We start from the raw sequence: 26,426 nt of genomic DNA, 5'->3' as shown, positions 1-26,426 counted from the left end.
CATAGGCTTCTTCATAGTTCACGTCTATTTAACTTCAGAAGCCACAAGTAGTTGATTGATATCTTTTATCTTTTACTTGCTTCAGTCATTAGACTGCAGTCATGCTCAAGCAACACCTTGAAGAATTCTTAGTCGAATTAATCAATCACAGTACTTTTACTAAGCTTGGTACTTATTGGTGTCTTGCCGAACCGCCAAGTTACAGGGACAGTAGTCAAGCAGTGGTGGGGCACACATATATACGACAGGCCATTTTCAGTTTCCATCTACCAAATCCACTCATATGGTTTTGGTCAGCCCGAGGCTATTTCAGAAGACACTTGCTCAGGGTGCTATGCAGTCTTACTGCCACATGGTTGGGAAGCAAGCTTCTTACCACACCGCCATGGCTGCACCTAATTATAAAGCAAAGTTAGCTATTCATTTAAAGTTGAAACCAAAAAAAAAAAATTTTCTTAAAAAGCATTGTTTTCATTAATTTAATAATTCTGCTAGTATTGCTGATCTGGTGTCTTTTGTACCTTCAGAACAATGAATATCTACAGACCGCAGCCCGTTGTCTTCAGATGATGCTCAGGATTGAACTGTACAGAAAGGCCTTTGTTGACGTTGATGGCATTTCAACGTGAGTACTTTTGAGATTATGGTCCACAGATCTCTTTCAAATATCTACCAATTTTTTTAGGGAATGTCTTCCCTTCCTCCTCCTCCTTCTCTCATTCTCTCTCTGATATTCATAAACTTTTTTGTTCATTCCACGGAAGCTGGTTAGCCGCTCTGTCAACAATCACACTCGTATGGTGCTCTTTGCACTCCGCTAGCACGGATGCCAGTCATCGAATTTGATTTTGATTTTGATATTACTTGCCTCAACAGGTCTTCGCAAACTCTGCTTGCAAAGACCTGTTGAGGCAAGTGAAATCAAAATCAAATTCGATGACTGGCATCCGTGCCAGCGGGGTGCAAAGAGCACCATACGAGTGTGATCGTTGACAGAGCAGCTAACCGGCTTCCATGTCAGTGGCCCATAAAAGGCACCATTCAAGTGTGATCGTTACCAGCATCACCTTACTGGCACTTGAGCCCCGTGCTAGTAGGGTGCTAAGAGCACCATCTGAGTGTGATCATTGCCAGAGCGGCTAACTGGCATCCGTGCTGGTAGCAGGTAAAAGGCACCATTCGAGTGTGACCGTTACCAGCATCGCCTTACTGGCACCTGTACCGGTGGCATGTGTAAAAGATTCGAGCAAGGTCATTGCCAGTACCACCTGACTGACCTCTTGCCGGTGGCACGTAAATGCCCCCACTACACTCTCGGAGTGGTTGGCGTTAGGGTGTCCAGCTGTAGAAACTCTGCCAGATCAATATTGAAGCCTGGTGCAGCCATCTGGTTCGCCAGCCCTCAGTGAAAACGTCCAACCCATGCTAGCATGGAAAACAGACGTTAAACGATGATGATGATGATTTTAAATCCATCTTTCAATGGCGTGCATGGGTTGGATGAATACATATTGAAGCACTGTTTAACAACTGGATGTATTTTCTAATGCTAACCTTTATCTGTTTTTCTAGTCAAGGATTGTATATGCTTGTGTGCATGCATCTGTGACAATTCATGTATATGTGTAAACATTTCTGTGTGATATTAGACTATTAAACTATGTAAGGTAGACTTTATATAGTACTTTTATGCTTATGTGTATATTTGTTTGTATATATATATATACACACACACATACACGTATGTGTGTGTATGTGCAATTTGGTCATCATCATATATCATCAATCTACCATTTACTCTCCTTTCAGTATCGTCACTGTCCTGGCTGGAAGCAAAGTTGGGTTCCAGATCCAGTACCAACTAATCTTCTGTCTCTGGTCTTTGTCATTCAGTCCAAAACTTGTGGAGAAAATGAACAAGTAGGTTGTTGTTTTTTCCTTGTTACCTTTGTATGCTATGCATACATCCCTTCTTTTTCAGGGCAATGTTACGGTATAAGTACCGGTGTACTTCCGGAAGTACCAGATACATTTCAAAAAAGTGTTTTTTTTTTATATATGGGAGTTTAGGGTTTGTGTTAGGGTTAGGGTATGTGGCAATGCTTCGGTATATGTACACACGTGACTTTGTTTACATTTCTGAAGATAACAGAAACCCTTTTCTCCCACCCCTAACACAAACCCTAACAGAAACACTAACCCTAACCCTCCATATATAAAAAAAACACTTTTTTGAAATGTATCCGGTACTTCCGGAAGTACACCAGTACTTATTCCGTAACATCGCCTTTTTCAGTGTTTACCATCTATACTTACTTTTTGTTTTTTTATCATTTCATTATTATATGCAACCCCCCACACTGTATGTCAGTCTCTGTATTTTCCCCCTCTTATCCTTTGCCCTTGTGGAAAATAAATGTAATCATTATTATTATTATCATCATCATTGTTAAGGCAATGAGCTGACAAAATCGTTAGCACATCAGACAACATGCTTAGCAGAATTTTATCCATATTTGCGTTGTGAGTTCAAATATTGCCAAGGTCAACATTGCCTTTCATCCTTTTGGGAGTCAATAAAATAAGTACCATTGAGCACTGGGGTCAATGTAATCAACTTTTCACCTCCCCTAAAAATTGCTGGCCTTGTGCCAAAATTTGAAACTATTAAGCCATTAGGGCAGTGAGCTGGCAGAATCATTAGCACTCCAGACAAAATGCTAAATGGTGTTTCTTCCAGATTTACATTTAGAGTTCAAATTCCTCCAAAGTTGACTTTGCCTTTCATCTTTTCGGGGTCAATGAAATATGTAGTAGATAAGCAACTGAGGTTAATATAATTAACTACTCTCCTCCCACAAAATTTCAGGCTTTATACCAGCAACAAAAAAAATTATTTTATTATTATCATTAATCCCTCAATGGATCAATTATTTTGAGATGGTGTTTCATTTCAGGGCATATTTTTTTTATTTCCTTTTTTAATTATATATACTGTGTTAATTACAAAAAAAAGTCTTTTATCTCATTTCCTTTATTTTTCATTATAGAAATTAAAATGTACTTTTACTTATTTGGATTTAAACGAGTTAACTCAGACATTGAAAAAATACATATAACTTAACTATCTTCAATTTTTTATAATTAATTCAAAAGAAAATTTTTTAAAAATGAGATTGTCAGTTTATTTAGAATGATAATTTTTAAAACAAGGAGTTACACACAAAGTTATCTTGCAGACATCACACATGTATCTGCTTTCTCTTTAGTGTCTCTCTTCTCTGCGCATTTTGCACACTGTCTTGTAGGGTTCTTTTTCTTATCACTTGGTGGTATTTCCATGGGAAAATGACCAGCTGGGGCAAATCTTGTTGGATGGTGATGGTCTTCATGGTTTCATGGGAGGCAATAAGGGGCTTATATTTTTCAATAATCTTGATGATTATTTGCATTCTAAATTTCAGCAGTTTCATAGCAAAAGCTGAAGCTTCCAAAGATGCTTTATACAAAATATAAGCATTCCAGATAGCTAAATCCATCAAATGAAAAAATACTTTTTTATAATATTTTTTCCACAAGTAAATTCGTGATTACTCAAAAATGAAATGACACAAAACAAATAAACTCATTTGAGTGCTAAAATTAAAAGTTAATTTTGACCAAGTATACTCGTCCGATTCTAAAAAGATACATTTGCGATGTACAAGTAAACTCTGGATAATCCATTAAGGGGTTAATGATTGTGTTTAAAGAACATTTTAGAAACAATGTCTCACTAGATGACTTGATTAAGGCAGAATATCTAAGGCACAAAGAGTAAACATGTAGTAGAATGGTTCAACTGTGTATCAAATCAATCCCCAGAACCAACTTCACCTGTGCTTGCTACCATTTCACTGTAACTGTGCAGTTGTAGAACACAGAGGTCTTGAAATAACCAGTTCAGAATAAGATGAAATATTTAAAAGTCATACTTTACAGATAAGCTATACTCTACTATAACTACATTCACAACTATGTATTAATGGAGAAATTCATTATTTACATTTGACAGATATTTGTCCTCATCTTGTTTGTAGTTAACACAACGTTTTGGCTCCAGCCTTCTTCAGGTGTCTTGGGGAAATTTCAAACCTGGGTTCTCATTCCTAAGGTATTTTTCGATATTATTAGCACCGCCTTGGCAGGCTTCCGTGCCGGTGGCACGTAAAATGCACCAATCCGATCGTGGCCTTTGCCAACCTTGCCTGGCACCTGTGCAGGTGGCACGTAAAAAGCACCCACTACACTCATGGAGTGGTTGGCGTTAGGGAGGCCATCCAGCTGTAGAAACACTGCCAGATCAGACTGGAGCCTGGTGCAGCCTTCTGGCTTCCCAGATCCCTGGTCAAACCGTCCAACCCATGCTAGCATGGAGAACGGACATTAAACAATGATGATGATATTCAGGTCACTGCCTGGAATCAGACTCGGAATCTTTGGGTTAGTAGCCCACTCTCTTAACCATTATGCCATATACCCATGGGCGTATCCATCCAATGTAAATAATGTAGATAATGTACATAATTCCTCATCTCTTAAATATAGAACTGTATTAATGGAGAAATATTTATTAAGACTGGTAACAGCAATGATGTTTATGAATCCGTTTCTTTCTTTTTCTTATTCTTCAGATACAATATCATTGAAATTTTGTCTGATATTCTCAGTGAATCAGTTAAAGAGAAAGTCAGCAGGATCATTTTATCAACATTCCGGGTAAGTAGTAATAGTAGCAGCAGCATTTGTAGTAGTAGTAGTAGCAGCAGCAGCGGTAGTATTTCAAAGGGTGGTGGGTTGCAGTAAACTGTTGAATATATTCCAATGGAATCATTAGAGCATTGAACAAAATACCTGTGTGATATTTAGTTATGGTGTTCTGAGTTCAAATTTCTCTTAGGCGCAGGAGTGGCTGTGTGGTAAGTAGCTTGTTTACCAACCACATGGTTCCGGGTTCAGTCTCACTGCGTGGCACCTTGGGCAAGTATCTTCTACTATAGCCTCGGGCCGACCAAAGCCTTGTGGGTGGATTTGGTAGACGGAAACTGAAAGAAGCCCATCGTATATATGTGTATATATATATGTGTGTGTGTGTATGTTTGTGTGTCTGTGTTTGTCCCCCTAGCATTACTTGACAACTGATGCTGGTGTGTTTATGTCCCCGTCACTTAGCGGTTCAGCAAAAGGGTCCGATAGAATAAGTACTGGGTTTACAAAGAATAAGTCCCAGGGTTGATTTGCTCGATTAAAGGCAGTGCTCCAGCATGGCCGCAGTCAAATGACTGAAACAAGTAAAAGAGTTAAGAGAGTTAACCCTTTAGCATTCAGATTATTCTGTTAAATGTAATATTTATTTATTCCCATTGTTTCGAGTTAATCATGCATTATCTCATAGCTTTGAGATTTTGATGATGTGATTGTTTATTTTTAGAATGACATTGTAAGGTAGGTGTAAGATGTAGGATCAGGTCATTTTTAACATAAAACAGGCAGAGTATTTTGGCCAGATATGACCAGTTTAAATGCTATAAGGTTGTTAATTTGGGGGTTGATAGAATAAAGTACCAGTCCAGTGTTGAGTTCGATGTGATCGACTAGTCCCCTCCTCACCTACCACCTGGCATCATGGGTGTCTTTGGCACTATCTACTCTATTGTAACCATTTGGCTAAGGCTCCAAATTGAGGATACCTTCCTCCCTCTGACCCACTAGTGTCGGAGGTCCCGTGAAGGATCATGGATACTGCCTTCCCTCCTAACTAAAAAATAAAAACTTGATGTGCATGTATGTCTGGCTTTTGCTCATTTTCTGTCTACCGAATTCCACTGGTAGAAGACACTTATTCATGGTGCTACACAGGTTTGAACCTGAAATGACATGGCCGCAATGCAGACATCTTAACCACACAGCCATGCCTGCTCTGTATTGTTGATCCAGTGAAAATGTACTCTTCTACTGTCTATAAATATTTGTTATATGCCAAATCAAAACACTCCTCTGATTGTTTGTATTTTATGCTATTATTTTGAGAGAAGTGAACTGCCAAAATTATTAGAACATTAGACAAAGTAATTGGCAATAAATTTTCCAGCACCTTACATTGTTGGTTCAAATCTTACCGAGGTCAACATTGCTTTCCATCCTTTTGGGATCAATAAAAAAAAAAAAAGAAGGTACCAGTCAAATACTAAATCAATGTAATTGACTAATCTCTTACACTCACCCACCCAAATCTCAGGCCTTGGGTCTGTATCAGAAACAGTTATTTTATTTGGGAACTGACATCCCCCTACACCTCTTTCCTTTTTGTTTGTTAAAATTTCCTAGATTTCCATCACTTAATATTCTACATTGTTTTGCCTGTTGTTTTCAGAACCTTCTAGAGAAAACTAGTGAGAATGATGTCATTCAGGAACATGCTTTGGCCATGGTACAATGCAAGGTACTGAAGCAGCTGGAATTAATTGAAGCCCGCAAGAATGAGGATCCAGAGTTTGAGGATGACTTGAAATATCTACAAGAGAAATTGTTGGCTTCTGTCCAAGACTTGAGGTAGAAATTCCTGTTTCTTTGTTCTTGTATTCTTTTAATTTTATTCTTTTCTTCAAGCAATCCATAGAAAATATAAAAAAAGCAACTGTCAGGAACAATAGTAGTTTATTGGTGCAGAAGGTTGTGGATTTTTCCCCATATCAAAGTATGATAAACTGAAAAAAATTATTTTATATTTCACGGTTGGCAGCCAGGGTTTCTGGGTATGTGAATAAAAATCCAAGAGTTAAGGAATGGCGTCGATAAAATTCTGGCTACATATGTTTCGTAGCAAGCATAACCTCAAAAGTAGTAAATATCCAAGTAAGATGTATACCGCAGGCTTACTCTTCAGGTCAAGGGTATCTTGATTATATGAAGTTTACTTTGTTGTTAGGAGACCCATGTTAACACACGGAGGATTCAATGGGAATGCATAGAAAGCACAGTCTGAGTTGAGAATATATTATATATATATATGTATGTATATATATATGTATTTATATGTATGTATGTATGTATGTATATATGTATGTATGTATGTATGTATGTGTATGTATGTATGTATGTATGTATATATATATATATGTATGTATATATATATATGTGTATATGTATGTATGTATGTATGTATATATATGTATTATATATGTATCATCATCATCATCATCGTTTAACGTCCGTTTTCCGCGCTAGCACGGGTTATGTATGTATATATTATATATTTATTCTCTACTCAAACTGTGCTTTACTTAGCAGTCTGGCAAAAAAGATTGATAGAATAAGTACCAAACTTGAGAAGAAAAAAAGACCCATAAGAGTACTGGAGTCAATTTGTTCAACTAAAGTCCCTCTGGGTGGTGCTCCCACTCAGCCGTAGTCCAATGAATGGAAAAAGTAGAAAATGAACAATAAATGAAAGCGCATTCAGATATATACAAATTTATAAAATCTCTTCCCTCCTTGGCTATGTTACGATAGGACTTTTTTCTCTTGTGAATTCAGTACAAAATCAGTTGTTTTTGCTTGGGTATTATCTCAACTATTAATGTAGCTTTCACTGACTACAGCCATAGTTAGTTAATGTTTAGTGTTTGGCAATAGTTTGAATTAAGGGAGAGGTAACTTGTAAATTCTAAATATTCTCCCTTGCATTGGATCATTTCACTGTAGCATTTATTAGTATTATTGCTGAAGACAAACTCAGTCAAAATTTTACCATAATGTTTTTATTCTTTGATTTTTATATATAAGAAAACGAGTGAGAGAAATATATTTAATTATAGATATTAAAAAAAAAAAAAGCGAAAAAAAGCGCAGGAGTGGCTGTGTGGTAAGTAGCTTGCTTACCAACCACATGGTTCCGGGTTCAGTCCCACTGCGTGGCATCTTGGGCAAGTGTCTTCTACTATAGTCTCGGGCCGACCAAAGCCTTGTGAGTGGATTTGGTAGACAGAAACTGAAAGAAGCCCGTTGTATATATGTGTGTATATATATATATATATGCATGTGTGTGTGTGTTTGTCCCCCTAGCATTGCTTGACAACCAATGCTGGTGTGTTTATGTCCTCGTTACTTAGCGGTTCGGCAAAAGAGACCGATAGAATAAGTACTGGGCTTACAAAAGAATAAGTCCCGGGGTCGAGTTGCTCGATTAAAAGGCGGTGCTCCAGCATGGCCGCAGTCAAATGACTGAAACAAGTACAAGAGTAAAAGAGTAAAACAATTCTAAGATGCCCACTATATGACACACAATAGATATATAGATTCAGAAACTTAGCAATCTCTCATCATGAAATTATTAGTAGCTCTTTTGGTTGTGTAATTAAATTGATATTTATCTCTCACTGGATGGAGTACTTTTTGCATTGATTTTACTTGTATTAGATATTTAAACTATATATCTATATATATATATGAATTTGAATTATACTTTAGAAGCCACTCTGTAGTAAAAATGCTATCAATACAATTTACTTAATATATGTATATTATTTAAACACCAGAAGCTATGATTTTTCGTGTAGGAAAACTAATTAACCACACTGCCACTCTTGCACCTATTTATCATTATTTATATTGTTTTCAGTTCATTTGATGAATATTCTAATGAAGTAAAATCTGGCCGCCTTGAATGGAGTCCTGTGCACAGATCTGATCGGTTCTGGCGAGAAAATGCAATGAGGCTGAACGAAAAGAACTATGAGCTTCTTAAGTGAGTGTTTTGTACATATACGATTGCATGTATCCATGTGTTTCAGATAACTACGTCGCAAGCTTCTAGATCAAGTCGTTGATGTCCAAATTTATTTCAGTATGACTGATTGAAAACAAAACAGTAGAGTTTGTTTGTGGCCGGAGGAAATCTAAAACCCATTTCTTATCATTAAAATGGCATGCTGGACAAAGTGCTTAGCGGCATTTCGTCTGTCTTTACATTCTTCGTTAAAATTCACTGAGGTCAACTGTTAAGTAACCTTATTCATCTATCAAATCTCAAGTCCTGCTTCCCTGTGCATATGAGTCTGCCAGAAAGACATCTTACTGTGTGTCTTTCCATGCATCCTTTATTTACATGGAATACACTGTATGAAGTTCCTACTATCATTTCTTCTAAATATCTTACTCACATTATTGAGTATATAAAGGGAGTGCATCAGCATTGCCTTTATCCATATATATATATAAATTAGAAAAAACCCACCTTTTATCAATTCAATATTAAAAATTAAATTACATATTATAAAAAAATTAAATATAAGATAAAACATATATATATTTGGTAGAATAACAACACGTGTTTCGTGGGCTATATTTAAAAAATGATAATAGTGAAAATAATAGTAGTAGTAGTAAAATCACTCCAATATAAATATAGCCACTCTTCAGGTTAAAGATAACAACAGTAATAAAATAATTAATTAGATAAATTAATAAATATACGTAAATAATCTTGTAAATTACGAAATATCTTAACAAATATATTCTTGTTTAAAAAATACAATACAATTAATTAAAATATTTAAAACATATATAAGATACAACATATACATTAAGTGAAAACTAAATACTATAATTTAGATGGTATAATTTAATTTTTCAATATTGAATTGATAAAAGGAGGTTTTTCTAATTTATATATATATATAATATTTTGTGAAATTTGATTTAGTATTTCTAAATTGAATTTTTCCCTGTAAGTTTGGAATAACATTCCCTCATATTATTATATATATATGACGATGATGATGATGATATATATATATACACACACACACACAGACACACACATATAGCATGGCTGTGTGGTTAAGAAATATGCTTTGCAGTCACATGATTAGTGGTTCAACTCCACAGCATAGCACAATGGATGTTTTCTACTATAACTCCAAGCCATTTGGTAGGTGGAAACAGTGTGTGAATTTGGTAGAAGGAAACAGTAGAAACAGATTATTGAAATAAGCTGAAGATCATTTCCTGGAGGCATGTGGCTTAGTGGTTAGGGTGTTGCACTAATGATCGAAAGATTGTGATTTCAATTTCTGGACTGGGCAATGCGTTGTGTTCTTGACCAACAGACTTCATTTCACATCGATCCATTCCGCTCAGCTGGCAAAAATAAATAATCCTGCAATGAACTGGTATCCTGTCCAGTGAGGAATATATACGCCACCAAAAATTCCAGGAAACCAGCCTTATGAGTCTACAGCTCGGGAAGGACTTCCTTTTATTTTCTTGTCTTCTGAAAGACCATTTCACATCAAGCAAGGCTACTTCCTAGAATGATGCACTATTACTAATTAGTACTTTTCCTATAACAATTATATCATCATCATTTAATGTCCGCTTTCCATGCTAGCATGGGTTGGACGATTTGACTGAGGGCTGGCGAACCAGATGACTGCGCCATCTGATCTAGCAGAGTTTCTACAGCTGGATGCCCTTCCTAACGCCAACCACTCCAAGAGTATATTGGGTGCTTCTATGTGCCAACGCCATGGGGGCCAGTCTGGCAATACTGGCAACAGCCATGCTCAAAATGGTGTTTTTTACATGCCACCTGCACAGGAGTCAGTCCAGCGGCACTGGCAACAACCTCACTCGAATGTTTTGTTCACGTGCCAGTAAGGCGACGCTGCTTGACCAAAACCATTTTGAAATGTAATGTTCATATTAATGACTATTGCCACTTAAACATGGCAGTAGTGTTGGTTCCTACAGAGCAATCATGTTTGAGTGGCATTGGACATTGCTTCTTGGTACAGCTACTGCTTTCATCTCTTACTGAGATTTTCAAAATGTTCCTATTTCTTTCTCACTATTTCTAATAATAATTCCTTTATTTTTGTGTTTCCAGAATCTTAGTTCGATTACTTGAAAGCAGCAAGGATCCACTTATTCTCTCAGTAGCAGCTCATGACTTTGGTGAATACGTGCGCTACTACCCCCGAGGGAAGAAGTAAGTTATTTCTTAATGATTCAGAGAATCGATGTATTTTTAATTTTCATATCAGATTTCTTCTTTTTTTTTTTTTGTTATTTCTCTTTATTTTTTTTCTTTGACTTGTTTCAAAGTAAATCAACCCCTGTGCTTGTTTTTTAAGTCTAGTATTTATTCTATCAGATTTTTTTGCCAAACTGCTAAGTTACTGGAACATTAACAAAAACTTGTCAAAGCAAGGGGGCAGGAATAAGCACACACACACACACACACACACACACACAAACTCACACATATACACACAATGGGCTTCTACACAGTTTCCTTTTATCAAATCCACTCACATTGTTCAGCTCAGAGCTATAGTAAAAGATACTAACCCAAGGTGTTGTTCAGTGTTAATGAACCTAAAACTACATAGTTCCAAAGCAATCTCTATAACCACACAGCCTTGCCTTTTTTTTTCTTTAATTACTATATTAGGAGGATTTTTAATTTCAGTAATAAGGCCAGCATTTTTTGAACAGAGGAGTTGACTCAATACCACTGACTCCCCTCCCCCACACACCCCATACTTAACTGCCATTTCATTTTATTGACCTCAAATAGATGGACAGTGAAGTTGACTTCAAAGTGATTTAAACTCAGAATATAAAGAACGAGAATAGATACAGCAAGGTACTTTTTCCAACACTCTGATGAGTCTGGCTGTACACCACCCTTAATAATAATAATAATAATCCTTTCTACTACAGACACAATGCCTGAAATTTGATGGGAAAGTTTTAGTTGATTATATCGACTCTAGAGCTCAGCAGTCCCGAAAGGATGAAAGAGACAAAGTCAACCTTGGTGAAATTTGAACTCAGAATGTAAAAACATGTCTTGCAAACAACTTGCACATGCAAGTGCTACCAGTCAAAAGCTCCGTATACCGGAAGCCAGCAAGTGTATGGGGTCATCAGGATAGAATGCGCGCCGTTTCAGGGCCTACCTCTCGACGGCATCAAAATTCTGTCAAGCATTTTGTCATGCTAACGTTTCTGCTAGCTCAACGGCCTTTTCCTTAATGATAATAATAGTTTATCACAAGACCGCAAGTTGAATACATCAACCCCCACTACCTAACTGGTACTTACTTTATTGACCCTGAATGGATAGAAGGCAACCTCAGTAGCATTTGAACTCAGAACATAAAAACCAGAAGAAATGTTGCTATGAATTTTGCCTGATGTACTAACAACACAACCAGCTTGCCACCTGTAATAATGGTTTCTAATTTTGGCTCAAAACTAGCGATTTTTCAGCGAGGCAAATCGATTACATTGACCACAGTGTTCAACTGCTACTTATTTTATCGACTCCAAAAGGATGACAAGTTAGTCAGCCTCAGTGGAATTTGAACTCAGAATGTAAAGTTGGATGAAATACCACTGAGTATTTTGTCTGGCATGTTAATGCTTCTGTCAGCTCACTGCCTTTGATGATGATAATAATAATAATCGTAAAAAGCACCATCCGAATCGTAGCCAGTGTCGCCTCGACTGGCTTCCATAAAATGCACCATCCGAATTGTGACCGATGCCAGCACTGCCTTGACTGGCTTCCGTGTCGGTGGCACGTAAAAAGCACCATCCGAATCGTAGCCGAAGCCAGTGCCGCCTCGACTGGCTTCCATAAAATGCACCAATCCGACCGTGGCCGATGCCAGCCTCGCCTGGCACCAGTGCAGGTGGCACGTAAAAAGCACCCACTACACTCACGGAGTGGTTGGCGTTAGGAAGGGCATCCAGCTGTAGAAACGTTGACAGATAAGACCGGAGCCTGGTGCAGCCTTCTGGCTTCCCAGATCCCCGGTCAAACCGTCCAACCCATGCTAGCATGGAGAACGGACGTTAAACGATGATGATGATTATTATTATTATTATTAACCTTTCTACTATAAGCACAAGGCCTGAAATTGTAGTTAATTACATTTACTCCTGTGCTCTACTGGTACTTATTTTATCAACCCTGAAAGGATGAAAGCAAAGTCAACTTCAACAGAATTTGAACTCAGAACATAAAAGAAATGCCACTATGCATTTTGTTCAACATGCTAACTGCTCTGATACCTTCAAAATAGTATAGTACTATTTTGATAATAATAACAATAATAATGATGACCTGAAAAAGAATACTGAAAGCATAATCATAGCTGCATAGGACCAGGCATTGAATACCAACTCAGTGAGAAAGAATATATACCACACAAGTGCAACGGACCTCTGCAGAATGTGTGGGAAGAGAGTCAAAAGCATGACTCACATTGTTAGTGCTTGTGAAAGTCTTGTGCAGAATGAGTACAAGCACAGACACAACAAGGTAGCCCAAACTTCACTGGCTACTATGCCAATATGTATGGATACGAGGTTACAGGTGCTTGGTACCAACGTACACCAGAAGAGAGGAAGGCAAAAATCCTCTGGGACTGATTTCCAGACAGACAAGGTATTAGAGCACCAAAGGCCAGATATAGTAACCTTTAGGAGGGACAAACAAGAGTGCCTAATAATCGACGTGACAGTGCCAGGAGATCAACGTATCATCATGAAAGAAAGAGAAAAGGTTGATAAATATGGGGGACCTGAGAATTGAGATCGCTAAGATGTGACAGCTATGAGAGTCGAACATTAAGGTTATCCCTATTGTCGTTGGAGCATTGGGTTCAATACCACCCAACCTGAAGATAAATCTAAAACTTTAGAAATACCCTACAATCTAGGTGTATTGCGAAAGTCAGCATTACTTGGAACTGCATACATATTGCATATAGTACTGTCTGTCTGAGGTCCTTGTTGTGACTTGACAAACAGTACAAACACCCCCTCCCCCACCCCAGTAGACACAATATCTTCAGTCAACAACCTCCTGATATTATATACTGTGCAGTGTTTATAATGATGATGATGATAATAATAATAATTGCAGCAATAAAAATTGCAGCAATTTTGGGGGGTGGGAGTAAGTCAATTACATCAACCCCAGTGTTCAACTGGTACTTATTTTATCAACCCCGAGAGGATGAAAGGTAAAGTCAACCTCAGCAGAATTTGAACTCAGAATGTAAAGACAGACAAAATACCACTAAGCATTTAGCCCGGCATGCTAACAATTCAGCCAGCTCGATAATAATAATGATTTCTTTTATTTATTTTTTTGGGGGTTGACAACGGATGAGGGGAACAGTACAAAGACAGATAATAAAATGTTGGGGTTTACATATACAGAAATGATAAAAAAACAAATAACAACAATAAAAACAGTAAAACCTTGTATTCTGTATCCATGCTGTGAAATGAAAAAGTATGATAATAACAATGGCATCTAACATGGAGACAAAACCTCAGATTTTTGTGGGGAAATTATTTTTATCAAAACTCAGTAGGATTTGAATTCAGGACACAACTAAATATCACATGGTATTTTGCTGTGACCTTGCTTCCAAATCTCTCTAATTGATCAGGGTGATGCACATGTTGAAAATTGCCTGTGAGCAATCAGAAGTGACATATACAGAACAGAGAGAGACTAAAAATGGTGCTGATGAATTAGATATTTCGTATTACTGATTTCAGTCACTGGTCTGCAACTATAATGAGGCACCGTCTTCAAAGGTTTTGTTTTTATTTTGTTGTCAGCTGCCTTGGGGAAAGGAAATGCAAGGCTGACCTTGACATTAGATAATATCCGAAAATACACCCAACTAATTTCACCATCCTTGCATGCACACACACACACACACACACGCGCGCACACATGCATGTATAGGTACAGGAATGGCTGTTTAGTTAAGAAATATGCTTTGTAAGCACATGGTTTTGGGTTCAGATCCACTGCACAGCACATTGGGTGTCTTCTAGACGTAAATAGTAAGAACACTATCATATTTATTCAAATGTTTTTTTGGGTTTTTTTTACACCCAGATGTGTCCTCATCCCCCTGTTGCTAGCCCTTATCTGTTCTCCAATTAAGGGATCTCTGTTTTTTGGGGGTTTTTTTACACCCAGATGTGTCCTCATCCCCCTGTTGCTAGCCCTTATCTGTTCTCCAATTAAAGGATCTGTTTTTTGGGGGGTTTTTTACACCCAGATGTGTCCTCATCCCCCTGTTGCTAGCCCTTATCTGTTCTCCAATTAAGGGATCTCTTATTTGTTGTTTATTTGCGTTTTTTTTAAGTGGTAATATTACCCTTTTCTTTTGCAGTGTGATTGAAAAACTTGGTGCCAAACAGCTTGTGATGCAATACCTCACACATGAAGATCCGAATGTTCGTTACGAAGCCCTCATAGCTGTCCAAAAACTGATGGTACACAACTGGTAGGTAGTGGAGCAAGAGCTCTCTTTCTCTTATTATCATTATCTCAGTTAAGACAACCATGTGCAGTTCTGTATAAAACACAATTGCTGTAAGATTAAAATGATGTACTGTTACTGATTTACATGGTTTTAAGTAATGTCAATCGTTGTGGTGTGTCGTCCCCTTCTAAGGTAGGGGCATCCTTCTGTTGCTTCTTCCCTGCTGAACCTCAACTTGGGATAATGGAAAGCAAATTCGGCCCCAGTGGGTTTTGAGCCAGACACAAATTTGGCTACATGGATAAGAAGTTTGGTTTCAAATTTAGCCCCACTGTGCTACAATTTGGGCAAGTCTCTTCTACTATACCCTTGGGCTGAGCAAAGCTTTCTAAGTGGATTTGATAGACAGAAACTGAAGCTAGTCCATTGTGTGTGTGCATGTACAGGCATATGTGTGTCAGTCTGTTTGCGTTTGAGTCTATCTGAAAAATCAGTGTGACACTGGAGAGAAATCATCATCATCATCGTTTAACGTCCGCTTTCCATACTAGCATGGGTTGAACGATTTCACTGAGGGCTGGCGAACCAGATGGCTGCACCTGGCTTCAATCTTGATCTTGCAGAGTTTCTACAGCTAGATGCTGCCCTTCCTAACACCTATGAATGAGCAAAATATTTAGTATAGTATTTAGATGTGAATGAAATAGAGTAAGGATAAGGAAAAGAGATGGTGCTTTGGGTGGAATCGGTCAGAATTGATATGCAGCTTGCTAGTTGAAAATAAGTCATTGTAGTAACAATAAGCTAAGAAGAAGCAAATGGCTTAAGAATAAGAACAGTTCGTCGTCGTCGCCGCCGCAAACTGACAGAATCGTTGGTGTGCTTGGCAAAATGCTTAGTGGTATTCCATCCATCTTCATGTTCTGAGTTCAAATTCCGCCAAGGTTGATAAATTAAGTACCAGTGAAATACTGGGATCAATGTAATCGACCAGTCTCCTTCCCCCAAACTTCAGGCCTTACACCTTCAGTAGAAAGGATTATTATTATTATTATTATTATTATTATTATTGTTGTTGTTGTTGTTGTTATTAATATTATTATTATCATTATTACTCCTGTACTTGAATGGTACTTTATTCTAGTGACCCGGGAAGGGGATGAAAAGTAAATTTGACTGGGAGCATAATGATTTCTTCTAACTCATTATATTCTGAGTTCAAATTCTGCTAAGCTCAGCTTTACTTTTTTCATCCCTCTGGAGATAATGAATTAAAGTACATCAACTCCAGTTGAGTACTAAGGTCGATTTAGTCAACTAACCCTCTTCCCCAGACTTCAGACATTTTACCAATATTAGAAGTAATTATAATCATTATTATTAAAGCAGCAAGCTGGCAGAAACATTACTATGCCAGACAAAATGCTTAGTGCCATGTCTTTCGTCTTTATGTTCTAAGTTCAAATTCCACCGACATTGACTTTTGGGGTTAATAAAATAAGTACCATTTGAGCATTCCTCTAAAATTGCTGGCCATGTGCCAAAATTTGAAACAAATTATTATTAATATTATTATTATTGAGTGAGAGAGTAGTTCATGCCATCAAAGTGACACTGGGGTAAAATATACGAAACCCAATATACCCATCATGACAACCCAGGCACATGCATCACAACCATATGTGCGCGACATGGTGATCTCATATCTAGATAAACAGCACATGACCTTGCAGGTGGGGCTCAGTTAGAATTTTCTTCAGGTTGAGTAGCCCATCCCGCTCAAAAGGTCCCTGAATAAGGGTTATTTAAGGATGTTGAAAGAACCACCCATGTTTCCAGAGGTGAATTATTCAAACCCCAAAGAATCCCTCTCGACACATGGCTATGATGCTCCCCCACTACTTCTGCTCGTGATCAGAGATGCACATATCGTCAGCCACTAAGGGACTATTATCATTATTACCTCCACCCTAGCAAAGGCAGAGGTATTGTTTCCAGTTGTGTTTGTTTGTTTGCCCATAGACAAGATATCTCAAGAACCACTGGATGGATTCGGATGAAACTTTCAGGAATGTTTGGCCTCATGACTGGCACAAACTGATTAGACTTTGGGATCGATCCAGTATCAGACAAGAATACTGAATTATTTCTCCTGTTTTTTTTTACTTAATTTTTGAGAGCGGCCAAGTTCATTTTTAGTATTCTCGTTTGTGAGAGCAGTCAAGTTTATTTCAGATTTTCTCATTTTAAAAACCATCTCTGGCTAATCATTGAGAGGACGTTGGTGTTGCCTTGGTGAAGGTTTGCACTCTGAGTGCTCTTATTATTATTATTATTACATTTCAAATTCCTTTTTGGGGTCAATAAAATAAGTACTGGTTGAGTACTGGGATCAATTATCCCTCTCCCACCAAATTCCAGGCCTTGTGCCTATAGTAGAAAGGATGATTATTATTATTATTACATTCATCATTATTTTATTTAGGCAGCAAGCTGGCAGAATCCCTAGTGCAGCATTTTGTCCATCTTTATGTTTTGAGTTCAAATTCTGCCAATGTCAATTTTACTTTTCATCCTTTCAGGCTCAACAAAATAAGTACCAGTTGTGCATTGGGGGTCGAAATTGCTGGCCTTGTGCAAAAATTTGAGACCATTATTATTATTATTATTATTGCAGAATCATTAGCACACCAGGCGAAATGCAAAACGGCATTTCATCTCGCTCTACATTCTGAGTTCAAATTCTGCCAAGGTCAACTTTGCCTTTCATCCTTTCGGGGTCAATAAATTAAGTACCAGTAAAACAACTGGAATTGATGCAATTGACTAGTCCCCTCCCCAGAAATTTGGGACCTTGTGTCTGTAGTTGAAAGTATTATTATTATTATTATTGGCAACGTTAGCACGCCTGGCGAAATGCGTAGCCGTATTTCATCTGCTGTTACGTTCTGAGTTCAAATTCCGCCGAGGTCGACTTTGCCTTTCATCTTTTCGGGGTCGACAAATTAAGTACCAGTTACGCACTGGGGTTGATGTAATCGACTTAATCCGTTTGTCTGTCCTTGTTTGTCCTCTCTGTGTTCAGCCCCTTATGAGTAGTAAAGAAATAGGTATTTCGTCCGCCGCTGCAATCTGAGTTCAAATTCCGCCAAGGTTGACTTTGCCTTTCATCCTTTCGGGGTCAACAAATTAAGTACCAGTTACGCACTGGGTTCGATGTAATCGACTTAATCCGTTTGTCTGTCCTTGTTTGTCCCCTCTGTGTTTTAGCCCCGTGTGGGTAGTAAAGAAATAATTATTATTATTATTATTATTATTGACATAGTTCTTTGTCTTTTAATTTTCAGGGAATACCTTGGCAAACAACTTGAAGGAAGAGAACCAGTGTCATCACAGCCTGGAATGGCTGCGGTGAAGGGTTAAACAATTATAGCTGATTAGCTTTTGCAATAAAAGCTCTAATCAAGCAGCAGGATGAGCCTCTTTGAAAATACATCATGTACATCAAAAAAAATTGAATGTGTGTATATGTAGATAAATAAATGTATGTATGTGTGTGTGGGGGTAGGTGGGTGGGTGTACATGAATGTATATAATAATGGTAAATATGTATGTTCGTACAATAGTTTCAAAATACAATAAAAGATAACTTGGTTTTTAACTGTCAAAGACAATTTATAAAATTTGAATGACTATGGAAAATGAAATACTTTGCTTCTTTAGTGGGTGGATTTCATTTCTTTGCAATTTGGTTTTAAAACTGATGTCTTTAGGGTCTAAATTAACACCAGAAAGACACTCTAACATGAAAATACACATCTACCATCTGTTTATTTATATATATATATATATATATATATATAATATATAATGAAATGATTCCAAAGCGAGAGGTCTGTTTTCCTGCAGAGTAATAGAAAGATTTAAACAAAAAAAAAAAAAATGAACGGAAGTTATCTCAGAGAGGTTTTTAAAGGAAAAAAATATATTCAAAGCAAAAAAAAATGGAAAATATGGAAGAAAAGGGTTGTTTATTGTTCTGTTATTTAAACTGTTATTATTAGAATTGTTAGAGGATAACGGTGGTGATGATGAAGATGATGTTGATGATGTTATTGTTTCCAGCCTTTTCCGTAGTTGGTGTGGTGATGGTGATGATAACTATTGTAGTTACTTGCATTCCATTTCTCTATTATTATCATTATTAGTTTTAGTAGTATTTACCTGAAACTAAGATTAAAACAGTGCATCTTCAATGTCTGATTAAAACTGCAAAATCTATGGCAGTCAAAATTGAGGATTTGAAAAAAAATTCTTCATGGAGCATTCTAGATTGCTTTTTTATTTGTTGTTCATTCCCTCTCCTCAAGACATTGATTACCGCTAAATAAATTTGCTGTTTTAATTTTTTACTTTGAATTGTTTTAAAATCTGATTTTTTTTTTTTTTTTTTAAACATGAAAATCAAAAAATTTATAAAATAAATTCAAATGTCCATTTTTTTTTTTTATGTATGTGCTTTAATCAGAATCACATTTGTTCGTTTGAGGAACAAGAAAAAAAAATATGAAGAAAATTATTATAATTATTAAATTGATTAGACAATGTTGAAAGTTTATTGGTTTTTTTGTTTGTTTCTTTATGACTTCTTTTTGCTCTCTGCTTTCTTTCCTCTTTATCTCTCTTCCTCGACTTATATTTATGAACAGGAGTGGATGTGTGGCAGGTAGCTTGCTTACCAACCACACAATTCTGGGTTCAGTCCCACTGCGTGGCACCTTGGGCAAGTGTCTTCTACTATAGCTTCATGCCAACCAAAGCCTTGTGAGTGGATTTGGTAGACGAAAACTGAAAGAAGCCTGTCATATATATATATATATATATTATATATATATATGTAGGTATGTGTATATATTTGTGTCTGTGTTTGTTTCCCCCCCACCCAACAATGTTTGACAACCAATGCTGGTGTGGTTACATCCCCATAACTTAGCAGTTCAGCAAAAGAGACCAATAGAGTAAGTACTAGGCTTACAAAGAATAAGTCCTGGGGTCTATTTGCTCGACTAAAGGCAGTGCTCCAGCATGGCTGCAGTCAAATGACTGAAACAAGTAAAAGACTATACTTCAGTATAAAGTAGCATAACTGGCACTTTTTATTCATTTTAAGACACACATACACAACAAGCTTCTTTCACTTTCTGTCTACCAGATCCACTCACAAGGCTTTGATCAGCTTGAGGCTATAGTAGAAGACACTTTCCCAAGGCACCAAACCGTAGGACTGAGCCTGTAACCATGCAGTTGTGAAGCATGCTTTTTACCACACAGCCGCACTTGTGCATGCTGAGACCCCCTTCGGTCATAGCTGACCATGGGATTGCACCTAGAAAGTTACCCTCCCAGGCACAAGTCTGGGCAAGGTTGTTTTATGGAAGACCAGCAGTCACCCATGCATACCGGCCTCTCCTCTCCACACCACCGATGTTATCCAAGGGAAAGGCAAAGGCCGATACAGCTTGGCACCTGTGACGTCGCAACTCATTGAACTGGAGCAACGTGAAATAAACTGTCTTGCTCAAGAACACAACATGCAGCCCGGTCCGGGATTCGAACTCACAATCTCACGACTGTAAGCTTGACGCCCTAACCACTGAGCCATGCGCTGCTTGCGCATATATATATATATAGAGAGAGAGAGAGAGATTATTCACCATGACCATACAAACCATATATTTTGGTTGAAATGTTTCATGCCGAGAATTTCCAAAACTTTTATATCTTTGATTTTAAAGATAACAAATACAACTACTGAGGTTTTATTTTGCATTTTTTTTTAATGTTGTTGTACACCATTATTTGGGGGTTTTATTCAAAGGTCCTTGAAACCATGTGGTTTTGAGTTCAGACCCTTGTTTGGCACTTTGGACAAATGTCTTCTATTACAGTCCTGGGTCAACTAAAGAAGTGTGAGTAAATTTGGTGGACAGTACTATATGGAAGCCTGCTGAATGTGCACTTGCTTGTGTGTGTGCCTTTGTCACTCTTTTAAAATTACCTTTGCATAATACCACTTGACAAATGGTATCATCAATCTTTCTATCAATTGTTAATTGAATGGTATTATAACTTGAAATTTGAGAGGCAGCTTCTGTGCATTGCATCAAAGCTAAAGATGGTGTTTACTACTGGTATCTTGCTTGAAAGGTAAGGTGCATGCACAGTTTGGAAATGCTCAGTAACAACGCCAGGTGTATAGTCAGTTTTACTACCATTCAGACGGCATTTAATTACCAAAACACACATCATATGTACCATCATGTATGACAAAACTCTCAGACCTTGAGTCACTCTGTTACTTCTGCTAAATATTGATATAATATATATATATACACATGAGGGTGGGAAAAGTTCCTGGCTTTGAGTTAAAGAAAATACAGGAGGATCAGTTATTTTATTCAACATATTCCTCTCTCAGATTCACACACTTGTTGCAACGGTCCTTCATCATCATATATATAAACATATATATGTGTGAAGGCGCATAGCCCAGTGGTTAGAGCATCAGGCTCACAATGATGAGGTAGTGAGTTCGATTCCTGGACTGGACTGGGCTGTGTGTTAGGTTCTTGAGCAAGACACTTTATTTCATGTTGCTCCAGTTCATTCAACAGTATAAATGAGTTGTGACGTCATTAGTGCCAAGCTGTATCAGCCTTTGCCTTTCCTTTAAACAATATCGGTGGCATGGAGAGGAGGTTGGTATGCATGGGCAACTGCTAGTCTTCCATAAACAACCTTGCCCAGACTTGTGTTTTTTTTTGGGGGGGGGGGAATTTCTAGGTGCAATCCCAGGGGCATTCATGACCAAAGCGGGGCTTTATCCTATATATATATATATATACACACACACACACACACACATATGTATAGTTCAAATATACAGAAAACAAAAGATGAAGACAGGTGAAGGAACATTAGTTTAATGCTTGGGAAGAATGGAAAAGTCTTTGACGTTTCAATTTTGCACTCTTCGACAGAAAAGATTGAGAGGAAACAAAATGGAGAGAGAAAAAAATGTGTAGGGATAAACAATTCAATATGATGAATACATACATATAATTGCATGTATATATATATGTGTGTGTGCATGTGTACATATATATATATAGAGTGGTTGTATACTGTCAACATAACGTGACAGTCCCGTATGGGAATTACACCACCACTGTTTAGCCCTAGGAAGCATCGACGCTTCCTGTCGGCTTTGACACATTTCTTGTGTCCTTATATTTGCGAAGGGGAGGCAAGCACCCCCACCAGCTAGGATTCACACCTGAGAACATGCATGTTTCTGGGTCTTTACCCATCATCAGCCCAGGATAGTGAACCTGCTAGTTGAGATGCCTGTCTAGCCTTCGCAAAATATATATATTTACAATGAAATCTATTCACTGATCACCGATATATATATATTGTACTGTGATGGTTTTTGTTAAGCAGCATCAATTTTTACAATTCTGTAAATAATAATAATAATGGTATTTTATAAGCGATCACCACACAATGACCAAATAAAATAGTCTAATAATGGAGCACAATAAGCCCTCGATGGAAAAAAAATAGGGGTGTTTGAAACCTACTTTTTCCGTTGAGGGCTTATATGCCCCATTATTAGACTATTTTCTTTAGAGATTGCATGGGGATCACTTATAAGCTTTAAGCTTATAAAATACTATATATGAGCTAAGGAAAAATATGTAATGACCTTGTCCTTATAGCTAAATCACTACCAGAATGAGAAAAAAATTTCAGGAGTGGAATCAAAGGGCCTTAGAGTAAGTAGGAAAGCAGACAAATCACAAATTCCTTCAGGTACATGGCCTTGCTCAATATGTAGAAAAGGCATTGGTAGAAACTCCATAAAGTGTACCCAGTGCAAGCTATGGACACATAAGAGGCACAGCAATATCAGAGGAAGGTTAATCGGGAAAATACTCTTTGTGCATAGCAGATGCACAGGTACAATAAATACTAGAAATATACAGAAAATAGACTCCATCAAAAGCCAGTGGAGATACCTAGAAGTAGTTGATAGCTTTCGTTATCTAGGTGATCAAGACAGTAGTGGTGGTGGATGCTCCAAGAGCATAACTGCTGGAATAAGAATAGGTGGGCAAAGTTTAGAGAGTTGGAAACAAAAGGCCTCTTCGATAAGGTGAAGGTAGACTGTATGACACCTGTGTGCAAATAGCCATGCTACACAGCAGTGAAACATGGGCTGTGACTGCAGAGGACTTGAGAAAGCTTGAAAGAAATGAAGCTAGTATGATTCACTGGATGATGATGATGATATATAAAATTAAATGATGAGGGTAGAAGTTGATATTAATCAATTAAAACCAGTGCCTAAGCATACGTGCACACACACATATATACATATAGATATATATATGTAAAGGTAAGATCCTGGGAGTTAACATAGGATCCCTTGAAGACAATGTAAACTTCATTTGATTAAGGTTTCTTTGGCCCAACGAATAGCTAATGGATTACCCTTCATTTAGGTAATTACTATTTCCAGGGTTCTGTTAGCTACGAAACACATGTAGCCAGGATTCTATCTACTCTGCTCCCTAATTTTGGATGTGTGTATGAATTACAAAATAGCTATTGTTGGCAAAAGAACATGTGCAGCCTGTGGAAAGGTGCGCTGTTAAGATGGAGGATTAAAAAGACATATCAAAAGACTTCATTCTGTGGCACCCATTCCTTCTGGCTGCCAGCACAACTGTGCATTATGCAATAAAATGTGCAAAGCTTTGGTGGTGTTCAAGTGTCATATAAGGGCCTCACATTGCATTATCAATGATTCATTTCAATGATTCTTACCAACATATCCTTTTCTCCTATATGAAAAAGCTGACACTATGTGTATATTATACAGCCCCGTGCCGGTGGCACGTAAAAAGCACCATCCAATCGTGGCCGTTTGCCAGCCTCGTCTGGCACCTGTGCCGGTGGCACGTAAAAAGCACCCACTACACTCACGGAGTGATTGGCGTTAGGAAGGGCACCCAGCCATAGAAACACTGCCAGATCAGACTGGGCCTGGCGCAGCCTTCTAGCTTCCCAGACCCCAGTTGAACCGTCCAACCCATGCTAGCATGGAAAACGGACATTAAACGATGATGATGATGATGATATATATATATATATATATATATATATAATAATAATAATAATAATAATGACAAGTAATAAGGAGAATAAATACAGGCAAATATGTAATAAACACTCTGTGGTCAAGCGAACTTGCTTTACTACATCAAACAATTGGATATCAATATAAATAAATATCTATAAATGCTTACACAATAGAAACGATCATTGGTCTTGCATGGTGTAATCCCCAAATAACGATGTGATATTCTCCAGTTTTGTTGATGTGTGTGTGTGTGTGTGTGTGTAAATGTGATTGCATCTGTGCAAAACATAATGGAGAAAATAGTACTCAGATACCAAAGATAAAGTAAATTAATATTTTATTGAAACTGGATGGATTGCACAAACAGTTTAGATTGTGAAGACTTTTCAGCTTCAAAAAAGTTTTCTATATATGTGTGTGTGTGTATATATATATATATATATATATATGTGTGTGTGTGTATATAAATATATGTATGTGTATATATGTGTGTGTGTGTGTATATATATATATATATATTGATACTGGCCTGCTGGCTTAGCCAGTGGGGTGGCGTCATTCGAAGGCTAAAACAATGCGAACGCATTGTGACCAGCGATGTGTAACAACATCTGATGGTCTGGTCAGTCACGTGATCACGTGATATATTGATACGCATACCTGGAGTGGCTATGTGGTAAATAGCTTGCTTACCAGCCACATGGTACCGGGTTCAGTCCCACTGCATGGCACCTTGGACAAGTGTCTTTTACTATAGCCTCAGGCCGACCAAAGCTTTGTGAGTGGATTTGGTAGACAAAAACTGAAAGAAGCCCGTCATATGTGTGTGTGTGTGTGGTGTGTGTGTGTGTGTGTGTGTGTGTGTGTGTGTTTGTCTCACCACCATCACTATCACTTTACGTACTTGTAATTTACCGGTTCAGTTAAGAGACCGATAGAATAAGTACTAGGCTTTCAAAGAATAAATCCTGGGATCATTGTGTTCAACTAAAGGCAGTGCTCCAGCATGGCCACATGACTGAAACAAATAAAAGAATATATATATATTTATATATATACAAATATATATTTATATATATAGGTCTTCAGTTTCGTTGCAGTCATGTTTGGGGAGGCATCTGACTGGCACCATTGCGTGTACGTAGTTCCTCCAAATTCATATCATGTAGTGTGGAAACTGTTTTATTTATACCATCATCAGTCTTTGCTGGTTTTGTCTTTGTTGTAGAATTCACAGATGAATTCAGGTGAGTTAACGTGTATTTCCCAGTTTTACCTTGCATAAAATTTATCCATTTCTTGCACAGACTACAACAGCATGCCATTTTATTTGTGGAAATTGGCTAAAATACAGAATCCAAGGAAATTGGTATCAGTTCATACCAACAAGAGCTAATGTAGAAGTTTGTTTATTGAACAGGTTGAAAAGTTGAACAGTTGGGAAAAGAGAAACATCTCAAATTTCATACCTTTGCATTACACCTGAGAGACAGGTAGATTAGAGGAAATAATTTTATTCCTTGGGTTTGTGGCTAATTTTCATAATCCATAGCTGGTTTTGTTGTCATTGTTGTTATGGTTGTAGAAGACTTGTTTTTAAACTTTGCATTTTTCTGTTCTCTTTTTTCCTATCTGCTTTGATTTTTTTGTTCTTTTGTTTTCTTTCCACTTTTCTAAAAAGTTGAAAAATATGAATGCATATATATTTATGTATGTCTATAGGTACAAATATACATACATATGTACGCGTATCCTGGATTTTAGAATAGGCTCACCTTATCTGCATGTGAAAATGTGTCTGAAACAACTGATGTCAGAGTGGACACAGAACACCTGATCATTAAATACTACCTTAAAACTCCTGTTCA

General features: G+C 37.5%; 1 protein-coding gene across 2 annotated transcripts in view; it reads left to right on the top strand.

Moving 5' to 3' along the window:
• Positions 1-19,760, top strand: part of LOC115209314 (V-type proton ATPase subunit H) — a 62,908-nt gene extending 43,148 nt beyond the window's left edge. For both annotated transcript variants that reach the window (XM_029777657.2, XM_029777656.2), the window contains exons 7-14: positions 528-625; positions 1,810-1,920; positions 4,674-4,758; positions 6,413-6,591; positions 8,660-8,785; positions 10,928-11,029; positions 15,258-15,371; positions 18,698-19,760. In XM_029777657.2, the coding sequence (XP_029633517.1) occupies positions 528-625; positions 1,810-1,920; positions 4,674-4,758; positions 6,413-6,591; positions 8,660-8,785; positions 10,928-11,029; positions 15,258-15,371; positions 18,698-18,773 (891 nt within the window). In that variant the 3' untranslated portion in view covers positions 18,774-19,760. The remainder of the gene's footprint in view (positions 1-527; positions 626-1,809; positions 1,921-4,673; positions 4,759-6,412; positions 6,592-8,659; positions 8,786-10,927; positions 11,030-15,257; positions 15,372-18,697) is intronic.
• Positions 19,761-26,426: the final 6,666 nt, after the last annotated feature.

This window comes from Octopus sinensis, linkage group LG3 (genome assembly GCF_006345805.1).
Source record: "Octopus sinensis linkage group LG3, ASM634580v1, whole genome shotgun sequence".
NCBI lineage: Eukaryota > Metazoa > Mollusca > Cephalopoda > Octopoda > Octopodidae > Octopus > Octopus sinensis.
Note: the sequence above shows the minus strand (reverse complement) of the source record. Positions and strands in the feature narration are given on the sequence as shown.